Source organism: Glycine soja, chromosome 19 (genome assembly GCF_004193775.1).
Source record: "Glycine soja cultivar W05 chromosome 19, ASM419377v2, whole genome shotgun sequence".
Lineage (NCBI taxonomy): Eukaryota > Viridiplantae > Streptophyta > Magnoliopsida > Fabales > Fabaceae > Glycine > Glycine soja.
In genome coordinates, this window is record NC_041020.1 from 46583810 (window position 1) to 46600529 (window position 16720).

The 16720-nt window shown below is 31.8% G+C and overlaps 3 protein-coding genes across 3 annotated transcripts; all 3 read left to right on the forward strand.

The window, feature by feature from the left end:
• Positions 1 to 711: 711 nt before the first annotated feature.
• Positions 712 to 1965, forward strand: LOC114399276 (RING-H2 finger protein ATL5-like). The gene has a single exon (XM_028361430.1). It carries the CDS (start codon positions 832 to 834, stop codon positions 1459 to 1461), a length of 630 nt encoding a protein of 209 aa, XP_028217231.1. The 5' UTR covers positions 712 to 831; the 3' UTR covers positions 1462 to 1965.
• Positions 1966 to 8214: 6249 nt separating this feature from the next.
• Positions 8215 to 9092, forward strand: LOC114398883 (histone-lysine N-methyltransferase ATX3-like). The gene has a single exon (XM_028360990.1). It carries the CDS (start codon positions 8301 to 8303, stop codon positions 9090 to 9092), a length of 792 nt encoding a protein of 263 aa, XP_028216791.1. The 5' UTR covers positions 8215 to 8300.
• Positions 9093 to 11514: 2422 nt separating this feature from the next.
• On the forward strand, positions 11515 to 16563 carry LOC114398122 (histone-lysine N-methyltransferase ATX3-like). The gene is made up of 16 exons (XM_028360272.1): positions 11515 to 11781; positions 11982 to 12117; positions 12354 to 12426; positions 12574 to 12673; positions 12812 to 12936; positions 13292 to 13437; positions 13901 to 14005; positions 14178 to 14242; positions 14329 to 14542; positions 14719 to 14802; positions 14940 to 14987; positions 15117 to 15206; positions 15304 to 15390; positions 15767 to 15841; positions 15961 to 16061; positions 16219 to 16563. Exons 1-16 carry the CDS (start codon positions 11693 to 11695, stop codon positions 16304 to 16306), a joined length of 1626 nt encoding a protein of 541 aa, XP_028216073.1. The 5' UTR covers positions 11515 to 11692; the 3' UTR covers positions 16307 to 16563.
• Positions 16564 to 16720: the final 157 nt, after the last annotated feature.

A 16720-nucleotide genomic window follows, 5' to 3' on the forward strand; every position in this document is an offset into this window, starting at 1 on the left:
AATTTCAAGTATGTCTGTAGTAGTAATTAAGGGTTTGATTTACAAGACAATTTAAAAAAAAAATAATCCAAAATTTTAATCGCTTATGCTAAATCACGGACGACAACTCAATTTGTAGAAAGAGTTAATACATTTAATTAGGAAAAAATATTCTCTCCAGTTGATGGAGAAGTCATTGGACGTGTCTATTTCTTTCCTAATCAACCTCTTCTTTAACGGGAGAGGAGCCCAACCCATTTAATTATCTTTGGCAAGGATTGTTAGCGAGACTTAGGACAGGCACCATCATGAGAATCCTAATTTGCAAGCATGTCTCTCTCAATTTCTCCATCCAGATATGCCGAAAGTAAAAGTTAACCAATTAGTGTATGATCACGTGGAAAAACTGGATAGAGGTGTTTTTTTTTTTTTAATTTACATTTTCTATTTTTACACATACACATTTTTTCTCTTTATCACATTATTCATCATGTTTATCAATTTTCTCTTTTCTTTTTAGTATCTTTTTGTCTTTAATGAGTTTATCTAGACACCCTTGAGAGTCTTAAAGAATCTTTATTCTTATCAAAACGATACAAAAGCATGGCAGATAAACATTGAAATTCAATTTTAGATAAAAAAAAAATCTGCACGAAGAAGGTGGTAAGAATATATAAAGATAAAAAGTAATGAGCAATCAGTGGTTCCACGTATTATATATATAGGCAGATATATCGATTTGATCCAAATAAAAAGCCTTCCAATTGGGCAATTCCTCCAGTGACCCATTTGCTCCCACTAAAATTACAAATTGTCAAATTCACATTACTCTCTCTTCACTCTTTCTCCGTCATGACTACGGAACCAGACGTTGAATCCAAGTATGCCCACAACGGCAAGGTCATGGTGGGCACCGCCATTCTCCTCTTCATTCTCATAATAATCATTATTTTCTTCCACACCTACGTCCGCTTCTGCCGCCGTCGCCGCCGCTTCTCTCATTCGCTTCCGACCAATTCCTCCGCCGCCGCCTCTCTCGACGACCCGTGCCTCGACCCTTCCATCATCAAGTCCCTTCCCACTTTTACTTTCTCCGCCGCCACCCACCGCTCTCTCCAGGACTGCGCCGTGTGCTTATCGGAGTTCTCCGACGGCGACGAGGGCCGCGTGCTCCCGAATTGTAAGCACTCTTTCCACGCTCATTGCATCGACACGTGGATCGGGTCGCACTCCACGTGTCCTCTCTGCCGAACCCCGGTCAAACCGGTCACGGGTTCTTCCGACACTGAACCGGGTTCGGTTTCGGTTTCCGAAGCGGGTGAGGGTTGCTCCTCTTCGTCTTTGCCTCCGCCAATTGGGTGCCCGAGAAAGCCGTTGGGTATAAATATAATCGTAGAGATTCCAGAGGTGGAAAGAGGGTCGGATTCTGTAACCGGAGATCAAGGGTTCAGATGGTCATTGAAGAGGTTTTGCAATGTTTAAGACTTCAATGCCTGGCTTGGATACAAGAGGGTTTTTGAGAGTTTTTCTCCTGAAAATATGATATATAAAAGCTTTGAAAAACTCTCAAAATCACTTTTACCTTTCTATTCAAACAGGCTCTAAGTGAGTGAGTGTGCTTTGCCATATGGATCATAAGGATGATAAAATTCCTGAAATCATCACAAGACATAGCCACTCATCGATGCTGAAACAAAGGGACAACATTTTCGTTTTCCGAAACCATAGATTGTATGATACAGGCTAGGCTGGGAAAGAAAAACAGAACATCTGTTGCTTGCAAGAGTTATCCCTTTTGTTATGGCGTTACTTTCTATAGAATCTCAATCTCAATTGTGTTTAACCTTTACCACTGGGTTGGTGTATTTAATCTGTGTATGTTTGGACGCAAGTTCGGGTGCTACAATGGTCATTTTTCTCTTTTGAATTAATTCTGATTTGATTACTTGTTTGATCTTTATGTTTATACAACTTTTTATATTTTAATCTTCGTATCTAAAGCTCGTTTAATCTGTTTTAGTTCCAATTTTCCAAAATTGTAGGGACTAATAAGTGTATGTAAAAAAATTATAAATAAATTAAAAAGTGTACGTGCAGGATTAAAATGAACAATTTCTATATGCGAAACTATATGAATAAGTAAACTTTAACTTTTTATCCAAAAGAAATATAACTTGTACGAAATAATTTCTTAATAATTTTTTGAAATTATACTTAAAGTAATGTTTTTTTAAAAGTCGACTTTAAGTTTTTTATATTTATTTTTATTTTTATCTTCAATATATATTTTTTTCTAATTATCTTTTTAAATAAATTATGATTTTATTATTTTTTTATCATTTTATAATTTTTAACTACTTTAATAGTTAATTTTATTAATATTTATAATTCAATAAACTACCTTTTCATCTACCGACTAATTTTTTATTTTTTCAACTAATTTTATTAAACATAGTTTAAATCAAAATTAATTCTCTGACTAAAATCAAACGTCAATAAAGTAATTGGATGTTTTGTTTCTTCCACTGAGTGCTTGTGGAATATAGTAAACAAAGATATCATTTTTTCCCAATGTTATATATTTGATTAATAATAATTTAATGTTCAAATATGAGCCGTGTAATTTGATTTACACTTAAACTAGACTTAAATTTGTATTCAATTTTTCCCCCATCTCCTAGAGATTCATTTTGCGTAAATTTGGTTGATAAAACACTTGTTGACTTTTAATCTCTAAACGAATTATAAAAAAAATATCAAGTGTATTTAAATATATCTTTAATCATTCTATTTTTATGTTTTTTTTATTTTCATCATCACAAAATTATTTTTTTTATTTTTAATTTTTGCAAATAATGTTTATTTTTTTCATTCTTATAATATTTATATGATTTTTTTAATGTTTAAAGTATTATCTAAAATATTTTAAAGATTAAAGATAAAACAAACATAATTATTAATTGAATTAATCATGTTTGCATTTTTTCAAGAAATATACCATTCATGATTTGCCAAATTTGTTTTCAATAAGTTTTCAAAACTTGATTCACTTCCTTTTGAGTTTTTGTAACCATTTGGCTAATGGTTAGAGTTCTGTCAAAATGAGTTTCCCCTTGAAATTTGTGTCGGAAAATGTAAAAGAAAGAATAATAAACATTTTAACTGTTTTTAAATCACCGTCTATAGTGGGCACAATGGGTTGAGCATGTAAGAGATTTGAGAAAAAATAGGGAAATGCAAAACCTAAAAATAAGACCGTGAGAACTTGTTAGTTTCCAATTTTTTATCCAATGATTGACTATTGCTATGCATTATAAATTAAATCAATTATGCTAAAATAAATAAGAATATTTTATGTGAATAGTTAAAATGTACTATTACAATTTTTTTCCTTTTTGTAGAATTTATAAATTTGTTTGTAATACCCTTTGTTACAATAATAATTTGTAATAAAATATATTAAAAAGAATATAAAATCTCAAAATTATAATAGTTTGAAAATATCTTATGTAAAATAAAATAAGTTAAATAAATAAATTTTTATAAAAGAAAATATTATCTTTAAAATATGAACATCTAAACTAAATAAATGCTAAATATATAACGAAAATAGTCATATCTAATGTCTTGTTTTGAAGTATTGACAAAATTAAAATAAATGTAACTAAAAAAATTATATCTTGAAGTCTTCTCAGACTTAACAATTTATGTCTCATATCCTGAAAATAACATTTATAATGAGAAAATAATTTCAGTTAATATAACAATTAAAAGAAATTCGTAAATAGTATTGTTCTCAATCACGATAATATGAAAAATCAATCATAATATTCGCAATAAATTTAAAATAAGACTATATATATGTGTGTGTATATACACTCCAAAAATCATATTAAAACAATCACAATTCATAATATTTTGAATAAATAAAATATCTAAATAAACGACAATACCTTATCGCATCCAAATAAATATAGCATATATAACTTAGTGATACTGATATTCACAAAACTCAATTTTGTGGTTCCTGAAATTGGTGTAGACTCTATATTCTTCAAAGAATGCATGAGTTCATATTATATGCAATGACGTATGATGTTTCACTGTCTTTCCCATCATAGATGGAGGTATCCATAATTTCTTTCTCATCCCTCATGGAGGTATCTATAAATAATTATCATTTTCAGATTAAAGTATCTAATATTATAATGTTATAATAAAATGTACATCATCATCCTTCCCAAAAGGTGATGACTAACTCACAAAATTACAAGAATATCATTAAAAAAATACCAAACAAACTTTCTAATTTCGTGCATTCAATAATAATTTTCAAAATTACACCACAAGAATAATAGAATCAACTAATAATATGAAATCACACATATAACAACATTTAGATACATAATATAATAACTGACATATAATATTCACAGAGGTTAGAACATAACACACGCATATAAATTGGTTCTCATCCTAAAGTTATTTTACTCACCTCTTGAAACAAGAAATTTGTATTATTTGTTATTCTTCTTCTTCTCTACCAGTTGCATCAAAAGAATTTATCAACTTCTTTATTTTTCTCAATCTTTGAGCAACCCACCAATACCAAAATGAATCGTTTATGTGTGTGCTTTCAAGAGAATGAATTGTTTATCATTATATAAGAATTATACGTAATTTAAAATTTATTTAACCTATATTTCTTTATCTATTATTTCTATTATCTTTAATTATAATCATCTTTAATCAATCTAATATATTATTATACTAATATCTTTTCAAAATAAAAATAACAATCTAATATATTAAATAATTTAATCTATATTTTCCTTTATTAAAAGATACATTTAAATACTTTTATCTAAATAAATATTAAATTATTTTTTTCCCTCTAGCTCATCTTTTCAACATTAAAAGACACTTGGTCTAAAATTGTCAAAGCAAATAAAAAAATGTTAAAACTGAATGATGTTTGAGATTACCAATTCACCATGTAAGCTTTTGGCGATGAGCATGACTCAATCTAACCTGCTAACTTTGCCTAGTCGGCCCGACCTGATATTATTTTTATGGGTTTTGGTTTTGGAGTTGGATTAAATGATCAAACAACTAATAGTAGTAAAAATATGTTTATCTAGATTTCAATAAACGAGGTTCTTTTCATAGATGTATTTTCTTATGCCTTAGGGAGTCTAAGTGGCCGAAGCAGACTATACTTTTTTACTTTCAAACTCTGTAGTTGAACTCTTTATTCCTGGGTTTACTTTCATGTACCTTGGGGTGATCAAGTGGTCGTAGTGAGTTTCAAATATTTCCCAATTTCCAGTAGTAGAGGTCCTCCACCCGGGTGTACTTTCTCGTGCCTTAGGGGGGTCGAATGATCATAGCAAGTCTCAAAAATATTTTTTGAATTTCAGTGATCAAAGCCTTAAAGAGACAAACTGACAATTAAGTCAAGTCAAAATAATATATTACTATAGTTGGAAAACTTGACTGCTTGGAAATTATTTTGATTTGACTGGAATATATATATTTATTAATTAATTGTATGAGACTAAACATGCACAATAGTTACATCATCTAACAACCTGATTTGAAATAGTGGGCATGGTAATTTTTCAGCCACAGCAAATACAATTGTAACCAACATGTCATCTAACTTTTACTACTTCATTCAATTTTTATTGGTATAAAATATTTATTAATTTTTGAGCCGTTTTTTATTATCTTGAGAGGTTAATTTTCAAAAGCTATCACAACATTACATTATATTGCTTATGAATGACTTCCTACTTGTGTACTTTATGATTATTTTCAGATCAATGAAATATTGAGTGAATATTATTATATATTAGAATATTTCAAATGGTTAATTTTCAAAAGCTATCACAACGTTGCATTTTATTGCTTATGGATGAATATTGTCCTATATTTGAATATTTCATAGGTTAAATTTCACAAGTTAATTTTATTAATTTAATATTCACACTTTTTTTATTTGTTAGTATTTTTAATTTACAGTGTTGACCTACTTTTAATATCCATTAATTTCCAACGGTCAGATAATTATTTATTAATATATTTTTATTTTTCATATTTATTTAAACCATGTGTGCTGAGTGATTTATACTGAACCCTAATTTTCAATTGGGGCTGCTCGCCTTTTCTCCCTAGAAAATTTTTGAGTTATTGAAGTGACCGTCACGCCTCTTAAGATATTTCTCTTGTGATCATTTGAATTTGTGGATTCAAGATCGGGTTGTGGTTCGTGATTTGCTTACCATTGACAACAATTTTGAGGTCTTAAGGTAGAATTCTAATCCCAACTTCTCTTACATCATTTGATTAATATTTTGTGGTTCGTAATTTATTAATCAATATTTTTTTTATTCCCCATCTTAATCATTTGATGTTAATGAGATGTCATCTTAATTCGCGACATTTTCGAAGAGTAATGAATAATTAGATGGAGGATTATTGGGTTATTTCGTTTTAGTTTAAAAAAATATTTTGAGAGGTTTTGTGAATATGTTTTTTGAGCTATGCTCTTGTGGTTTTTGGGCGAGTTAGGATTTTGAATTCCTTTCACTGAATATTTATATTGCATCATTGTTTTTTTATTTTATTCATATTGTCTCATTGATATTCAAACACCCACCTAATCCTTAATTAATCTGTTTATGGTACAGTAGTCATTTGAAAGATTTAGATTTTTTTTAGAAGAATATATGTTTTCTTTTTACTCTTCAGTGAATCTTGTGTGAAGAATTTATCGATTTTGACCTAAAACTGTCTTTAATAAAAAAAAAAATCAATCTAAATTTTGAATTTCTTTTCTTATTACTTTACTACAATTTTTGCAACTATTTAATTGAATTTTATTACAGTGGTTGGCACGATAAATGTGCATTACACTTTCATTGCCAATGAGGAGTATTAGTAACATTTTTTAATATATTCTCTTTAATTTGTTAAAATTTATTAAAAATTATAAAATTTTGTTAAATTTGATTTGATACCTGCAAAATTTTGTGATTTTTAATAATTTCAAACCAATTAAAAAATGTGTGTTTAAAAAAATATGGTAAAAAGTGTGTTCATAGTTTTTTTATTGAGAAAGTAATTTAGCAATTATCTAAGAGCTTTAAAAGCGAGTCGTGTTTGCAACAGTAAAATGGATTTGGCTGCCGTTGTGATTCAAAATTTAAGATAGATACTATTATAAATCGCAACACTATTATTGTTGTAGATATTTAAAAAACATTATTTTACAATACTGGGTGAATGGTACGTGTTTATAAAACTATTATTGTCTGCATATTTTAATGGAGTGCTCCTATCAATATTATTTGATGTTGTAAGGAAAATTATTTCACGACCATGTTTGAGAGAATTCATTATTTTTTATTCTTTTAGAAATCTTCCAATTATTATTCTGACTTTTTTTTTTCATCATAACATCAGTGCAGAAATCCATTAGACTTCTTCAATTACTTCGTTTTGATCTATAACACATCTCCTATTTTCCATTATATTACGATGCCTTTATTTCATGTTTGTGAGGCAAACGTTTTCTAAAAAGTGACTTTATTATACTATTAATATGTGATGTGTTGCTACACAAAGTTTTTTGTTTAGTTGGTTTCAATATTAAAATATTTTATTTATTTTTGGATAGAATACAAAGTCTTGAAATTATATATTTATCATGAATATTTTGTCAGGGAATATAATTGAATAATCTTGGTTAGGTTTTATTTTATTATAGTTAATATTATAAGATGAACATTGTTTTTGATTGTAAAATAAATTATATTGAGAAAAAAATATTTATATTATTTGTGTTCATGATAAATGTTAATAACTGCTTTCAATTTAAATAATTTAAACTATTTCATATCAATATCATTTTCATGATATAAAATAAAAAATATTGTTAGTTAAAAAAAGCGGAGGAATCAGTTGTGTAACTGAAAAAACTAGAAGAGTACTGTGTACTGTGCACTGAGTCGTAACCCCCAACTGTTGGCGCCAAAAAAGGAAATTTGAGAATTCGCGCTTTCCTCAAATTTGCGCTCCTTACTTTCTTCAAATGTCACACAACACAACCACGATCAGCCATTACTTCCATGAATCTATATTTTTTGTGTTTATAGCGATACATGAATTATCTCTGCTCCTTTCTTACGTTTCTCTTTTTAGACAGATCCATTTTTCTGTGTTTGTTATACACTCTCACAGTCATAGTCAAAGCTTCCTCTTTTTAATTCAAAGGCGTAGATTGCCGGATTTGGTTGGGTGGAGTTAGGGTTTCAAAGATGATAATTAAGCGGAGTTTGAAAACTGGACTTCAGAAGCGGAAACAGTATAAGCCAGAGAACTGCGATAATCTCGCGATTCAGAAGGAGCCGAAGCCAGAAAACTGCGATAATTCCGCGGTTCAGAAGAAGCAGAGAGTAAATGAGGTTTCTTCTGCTGAAGGAGGAGCCTCTGGATCCTGTGAGGTTCAGTCCAATTCAAATTCCGTGGACTCAAATGGCACAATTCAAGGATTGGTCCCACAATCAGAAGAGGTTCAACCACCCCGGCCTTCCAGAGGTCGAGCTAAGAAGCTTCCCAGAAGGTTTAGTGATTCTGTTTTTTACGAACGCTTCGGGCTTGTAGACGAGAATAAGAATACTTTGCAATACATTGCTGACAAGAGAAATCAAAGAGATTCTCCTTGTTCTCCAAATTCTATTGAGTCCGGCGATTTCGAGTTCTCGGTTAAGACTGTTAAGAAGACGGTTAACGGGGGTCGTAAGTTATTGGTTAAAGAAAAGAGTAATGATGCCGCTGGACATAGTTCCAATTCTGAGGGTGTGGATGGAAACGGTAAAAAGAAAGACATTTTCAAATTAGATGATTTTGTTTTGGGTGACATAGTTTGGGCAAAATGTGGGAAGAAGCATCCTGCTTGGCCTGCTGTAGTCATTGATCCCCTCTTGCAAGCTCCCAAATCCGTCTTAAGCTGTTGTGTTCCTGGTGCACTTTGCGTCATGTTTTTCGGCTATTCCAAAATTGGAAAGCAAAGGGTAAGAGTTTGTTTGATTTCTATTTTTGAAAACTGATTTTAGTTTTCAAAATTCAACTAAACAAGGTTGCCCAGACAATTCAAGGAAATATCTTTGGGCTGTTTCTACTTTTTGGTTTTTTAAAACTCATACTTTGAAAACAATTTTCAAAACCTAATAAATTTTGGTTGAGTAAAGTAGAATTGTTTTAGAAAACAGTTTTAAAAACTAAAAAATGACAAGGGTATCAAACATTACTAAATTTCTTACCTGTGCGTGTTCATAGACTTGAGTTTTTTAGTGCCTAAATATTTCTAATAAAATGATGATGGGCAGGACTATGCGTGGGTGAAGCAGGGGATGATATTTCCGTTCTTGGAATTCATGGACAGGTGTGTATCGGCAGCAGTTGTTTCTGTAAGAATGTTTACTGTTTGGTATTTACTTATTAAAAGTCTTTGTTCAGATTCCCCGGGCAGACCCAACTATACAGAGGTAAAGCAAGTGACTTCCACGCAGCAATGGATGAGGCATACTTGGTAGAAAACGGCATTTTTGAGGTACAATTGGGAGCTGAGCAAAATATGGATGGTGTGGATTCCTGTGTTAACCAGGAATGTGCTGATCAAGACCAGGTGATTTTATATCTTTCACTTGTGTTTCTTATAATCATGGTTGATACTGATAACAAGAGCATCTATAAGGTTCATTTAGTGTGTGTTTGGTTTCACATTAGAGAATTTATTCCAAGCTCAAAATTGATTTTAGATAAATTTTTACGTGTTTAGTTTCACGTCGGAAAGAGGTCTAGTTATGTTGTGTACTTGTAATATAGATGACAGAGGCTGCACTGCATTAGCTGATCTTAATCTTAGCAGGAAGGGCTAAGGACTAAGGAGTGCCTAATGATATGTACGTTCTAGCTTCTTATGTAGTTATTACCCACTTGAAGAATTCAAATTATGATATACCGAGTGAGTATTTTTTTAATGGCCAAAAATGCAAAACTAGAGGGACTAATAGAATTATGATTTTTCAATGGTATCAGTTAGGGACTAATAGAATTATGATTTTTCAATGGTATCAGTTACTCCTAAGTTAATAGATTTTTAACTCAGCATGTGAAGTGAAACTGATCATGCAGTTTGCCTTAAAATATTTTCTTGTCGTGTTCCATAGGATATAGCTCAGATATAGGCGTATGGGCTTGGCTGATTGCCGAGTATCACACATATAGTTTTTAATTTGTTCAAATTTCTCATAGACTTCAAAGACATGCCTTTGACATAGTGACATACTCGTAATGTTATAGCATTATGTCACTGTTTCAAAGCATAATTCTTATTCAAAGTTTAGTTTATACATTACGGCTACTGTTAAGAAATAAAAAATGGAAAGTTTTCATTACAAAGTGTAGCATTTAAGGTTATTAATACATTCCTATCGTGATTTTCAATAAAAACCTTTTATTTGTTGTTTCCTTAATAATTGCCCTATACTAATATCATATACATTATGGGATCTGACTTCTCTGTCATCCTTGTATTGCACATTCAAAACGACATAATTTTGAGAGTTGTGTTAATATTTAATTGTGAAAATGATTAATAATATTTAGAGGTGAACAACACAACACTCTCAAAACGACGTTGTTTCGAAGAGACAACACGGGAATAACTTAGAAAGGGACAGCAGAAAAGTCAATTTCTATTCCATATATTTATGTCAACTTGGGATCAGTTGGGGCCGGTTTGATTAAACCTTTTTACCTAATGTCTTTCATCTCTTTCAATATATCTGTATGAAAGATAAGGGTAATTTCTAGTGAATTTATCTTTTAAATCCTCTAGTCTGGTTAATTATAGATTTTTATCTGGTTAATAAATTATGTAGGATACAATATCTTGTGCTGGCTGTGGTTTGATGTCGCCATGCAAAACCATGAAGAAGATTAAGGATTCAAGCTGTGCTACTCAGCACTTTTGCAAGCCTTGTGCAAAGGTTCTGCCTCGACTCATTCTAGATTTCTTCAATTTCTTGACTGGATAAATTCATAGTTGACATTTAATTACTTTTTTTGGGGTTCTGTTATAACAGTTAATAAAATCGAGACAATATTGTGGCATTTGCAAAAAGATTTGGCACCATTCAGATGGTGGGAATTGGGTGAGATTGTCTACTTTCTCAAGGTGTCTGTTTGTTTTAATTATTTTATTTCAACAAAAAAAAATTAATTTTTGGAGATTTTGTGGGGCTAATCTCTGACAGGTATGCTGTGATGGTTGTAATGTTTGGGTGCATGCTGAGTGTGACAAAATTTCCAGCAAACTTTTCAAGGTATCATATCATGGTTAGCATGGTGATACATTCCACTTTTCGTTATTCTATTCATCTCTTGCTTGTTTGATTTCCTTTGATAAAGGTAATATTAAGATGACTAATTAGTTTCTTAATGCAGGATCTGGAAAATGCAGATTACTATTGCCCCGATTGCAAGGGAAAATTCAATTATGAATCATCAACATCACAAACATACAAGTCAAAAAATATGTATGTAGAAATTTTCTATTGCTTCCTTTTCTCATTCTTTTAGGGGCATTGAGCATTTTGACTTTATTCTTTGAATCTTATAATGTGATATTTTTTGAGATAGATCAATGGAGACAGGCAAAAAACCTGCAATACCAGAAAATTTAGTGGTCTTATGCAATGGCTTGAAAGGAATCTATGTTCCAAAGGATCATATGTAAGCCTTCAATACTTTTTTTTATATTATGGGATGAAACTATCCTCAATGTAGATTCTAGATTTGTTAACCTACCTGGATAGGTTCACAAGCAAAACAATGTTCGATATGGGAACCAGTGAATAACTTTTGGTGATTAAACATATTATGTCATTCTAGAGAAATTTCATATAGCTTCTTTTTATTAAATTTTCTTCTAGGATTATCTGCAAGTGTTGCTTGTGTGGTTCAAGGACGCATACACTTACCGAATGGGAAAGACATGCAGGTTCCAAAGCCAGAAAATGGAGATATAGTGTGAAAGTAGAAAGCACAATGCAACCGCTCAAAGAATGGGTTTGTACCAGTTCTTGTTATATTATATGTGTTGTTTTTTTTTGTATTAAATGTCATGAAGAATTTTACTCACTTGGATTACTTCAGTGCTGTCTAGTGTCTATATCTCTTGTATTTCAAACATCTCCCAATTTTCAAGTATGCAGCTATAGTGCTGTAATGTGTGTATATTGTGCCTTTATTTTTCCATATAATGCGTTTCTTATATTTTTAACTAACAATAAAAATTTCTTCAGATCGATGAACACAATTCCGGAGCTGGAACTTCTCTGCAGTTAGATCAGCAGCAAATACTCTCCTTTTTGCAAGGTGAATGTGTATTTCATATAAACTTTTACATATTGAAGCCCCAATTTCTCTTATGCGATTAAGTCTTATGGCACGTTGAAGTCGCATGTTTTCTGTTGAATATATCTCCGAATGGGAGAAACTTATTTTCCTTTTACCTTTTTTCAGAGAAATATGAGCCAGTTTATGCAAACTGGATAACAGAAAGATGTGCCATTTGCAGATGGGTTGAAGATTGGGAAGATAACAAAATTATCATCTGTAACAGGTGTTCTCATCATTGTTCATTATCTTAATTTGGCCCAAGCTGTATAGTTATGATGGATATGTCAAGTTTCATTCCAAACTTACAGGGCTTCAAATGATTAACTGTCAATTACGTCATATACACTTGTTTATTGGACAGGTGCCAAATTGCTGTCCACCAAGAATGCTACGGGGCAAAGAATGTTCAGGACTTTACTTCCTGGGTTTGTAGAGTCTGTGAAAATCCTGATGTTGAGAGAGAGTGTTGCCTTTGCCCAGTAAAAGGCATGTCATTTACATTTAGTATTTTTTGCAGTCCGACCATTTTTGTTGTATCATAAGCTGTTCTGTTAAATTTTTTATGACCGTAGTAAGTGATGGACCCAATACTCTAACTTTTCACCAAGAAATGGACTAGTTTTCATGCATTTCAAGATTGGCTTGATTTTGTTGGATCATCAATCTCTACACCAATTTATGCATGCAATTAAGTTAGCCAATTTTTACATAGTTAAGGAGAATTCTCTTCGGGGAAATCCAATAAAATTGGAATGATAAGGAGAATCCTCCTGCAAGTTTCATGGACAATTCTGTCTTCCATTGCTAATATACTTTTACAATATGGGAAAATGCTTTGCAGGTGGGGCTCTGAAGCCAACAGATGTTGAGATGTTGTGGGTTCATGTCACGTGCGCTTGGTTTCGGCCTGAAGTTATTTTCCAAAATGACAAGGCAATGGAACCAGCCTCTGGAATCCTCAAGATTCCTCCTAATTCCTTTTCAAAGGTATAGCATTGGGCTAAAAGGTCTACGTGAAATTTATTGTCATGTGGTTTCAGCTGCAAGCCTACAATATTATTCTTTCTAAAAGTACCCTAAGAACTTATGTGCTTGTTTTGATAACCATGCAGAATACATTCATTCGGTGCTATTAAAAAAATTACAATCATACAATGTAATTTTTTATTTTGATAATTTCATATCCCAACAAAGAACCCATTCTGTAAAAAATTACTGTTCCAAAACACTTTTTACTCAACAGAAATTATATACTAACAACACACTGATAGCCTGAACATGCATCATATAATCTTCTACCTTGATTTCAACACAAATATAAACACTCCTTCCCATGATTTTTTTCACATTGATCGATAAGATAGTGGTTACCTTGTTATTTAATCTTTGTCGGCTCTCCCTTTTCTTGTTGGCTTGAAATTATTTAACGTTTAGTCTATTTTGACGGCAGACTTGCGTGATCTGTAAACAAAGCCACGGTTCCTGTACAAGTTGTTGCAAGTGTGCTACATATTTTCATGTAATGTGCGCGTCAAGAAAGGGATATAGCATGGAAGTAAGTTTAATGGTCCTCTTGAATATGGATAAATCAATGTTCTAAAACTGCTTTCTTTTTTCTTCTTAACTTGCTTCGTTAACCTTAATAAATAATTTTCTATGGAAGTTGGCATTTAATTGTATGATGATTCATTGCTGGGGAAATATGTTGATATCGTTTAAATTTACAGTTGCATTCGACAGAAAAGAATGGGACTCTAATAACGAATAAGCTAATATATTGTGCAATGCACAGGTTTGAGCTCTGGTCACTAAATTACAATAACTTATCCATGTGATTTTTTTCTTAGAATTTTTATATATAAGTTGATATCATTTTAGGGTCCCAAACCCAGAATCAGGTCTGGTTGTACATACACCCAATGAGGTATTCTCATCGACAACTTCACTTCAAAATCATCCGGGGAGCATCAGGAGATCAAGGCTGGTTTCATCAGAGATTGTAGTACTTCCCGAATCTGCAAACTCTGAAATTAATGAGATTGAACCACTGTCTGCAGCAAGATGTCGTGTGTTCATAAGGCCTTCCCGTAAGGTGATTTAGAACTTTATATTGTGGCCATAATATTAAATTAACTTCTATAGTTTTTGTTTTATTCTCAAAGTCCCTTCCCCTATTTCTGCTGCATCCGAAACTGAATACTGTAATCTGGATTTGGCGTAAACGGGTTATTTACTCACATTATCAATATATTTTCCCTATATTGCTAGAAGGATGGAGTGCCAATAATTCACTTGCTTGGGGGGCCAAACCTTCACTCTTTAAGTGCAATAACTCAATTGAACAGCAATAAGGTAATCTTATTTTGGTGTTTGACCTATTGCTTTTGAAATGTATAACTAGTCTTTTTGAGCTGAGATTGTACCACAAGATTTTTTTTTTCCCGTTTGATAGAAAAATATATCTCATACGTTGTAATATTCTGTGATAGGATGCTCAAGTATTTTCTTCTCTTAAGGAGCGTCTTCACCATTTACAGGTTAGTTAGTCTCTCCATTTGCTCAGATTAAAACTTCATTTCCATTTGTTAATTTTTATATTTTTAGATTAAAATTGTATCTCGTTTTTTGCCTTGTTTTGTTCAACCTTTAATGTTTTGGGGTTGCAGAAAACAGAGAACCAAAAAGTTTGCTTAGGGAAATCAGGTATTCATGGATGGGGCCTCTTTGCTCGTAGAGATCTGGAAGAAGGAGAAATGGTAACTTTATTAATTTAAGATGGTCAATTAAAAGAAAATTACTTACCTGAGTTTTCTTGAAAGACAATATGCACATGCTTCTTATGGCTGTATGCAGGTTGTTGAATATCGTGGCGAGCAGTTACGGCGTAGTATTACTGACCTAAGGGAAGCACAGTATCGTTCAGAAGGCAAAGATTGTTATGTGAGTATCTTGTTTATGATGGTTTTTGATATCTGTCTGTATTGTACTATACTCCCAGCCACTTGCTGTGTTCTTCTTCACATTGTATTCTGATAAAATAATGAGGTTTCATTTACTTGGTAACTCAGCTTTTGTGTGCTTTCACTTGCTGTCTGCTTCACAATTAAAAATGATGAATTAATTGTTATTTTAAATCCCAAAGATTTAAATGGTTTATATTTAGAAATCCTATCAAATATTATGAGACCTATCATGCTCCATTTGTACTCCTAGTTGATATTGTTTAATGTCCCGTTGTAGTTGGGTTCATATTTACTGTTAACATTAGGACTCATTGTACTGCTGATCTTAATGCCGAAAGATATAAATTATGCAGTTCTTTAAGATTAATGAGGAAGTGGTGATTGACGCAACGGATAAGGGGAATATTGCACGTTTAATAAACCATTCTGTAAGTTATTTCTGGCGAATCTTGTCTTTGGACTTTGATTTCGTGTACTTTAATTAATGTTCAATTATGAATCTTATATGTTTATGAAAAAATAAATGAATCAACCTGTTCTGCTACAGTGCATGCCTAACTGCTTTGCAAGGATTGTGCCTTCGGGTGATCAGAAGAACCGGATTGTTCTTATTGCCAAGACCAATGTTTCAGCTGGTGAAGAACTAACGTACGGTTTGTTGTGTTTTTATATCTTTCAATGGGTGTGCACACAAGGAATCGTACGTGCATATTGAATGTGCCACACAGCATACTTAATTAATGCCTTTTTTTATTAGCTAGTGTGAATCGAATAACCGTTTTTTCGTCTTTTAATGTTGCAACAGGTATAATTATTCGTTCGACGATGAGCGGGATGAAGAAAAGGTTCCCTGTCGCTGTAAAGCCCCTAACTGTAGCGGATTTATGAACTAGGCTCTACATTGTTTCTGCCCATGGAGCCATTGCAGTTACCCAACCATGGGGAAATATTTGTTGATTCTTGTACTTTTTATGTTAAATTAGTTAATTTGTATACCATTTGATTAATTTACATAATAATAATAATAAAAAAAAGGAAAATCTGCTCACAATGAGTGGGAATAGGATGCATTGGCTGTAACTATTACATATGTTCCATTATATTCTTCATTTATAATGTGCAGAAACAATCATTGAAGAGTTTCATAGTGAATTTGTAATACACTTACAGTGTAAAACTAGCTGTACAACATATCAATTCACTTAGATATTTGTTGGATCACTGATTCGTTTGGACCGATTCGATGAAAAAACTGATTGACATACATTGATTTCATTCATAATATCTTTTAAAAGATATTATAAAGT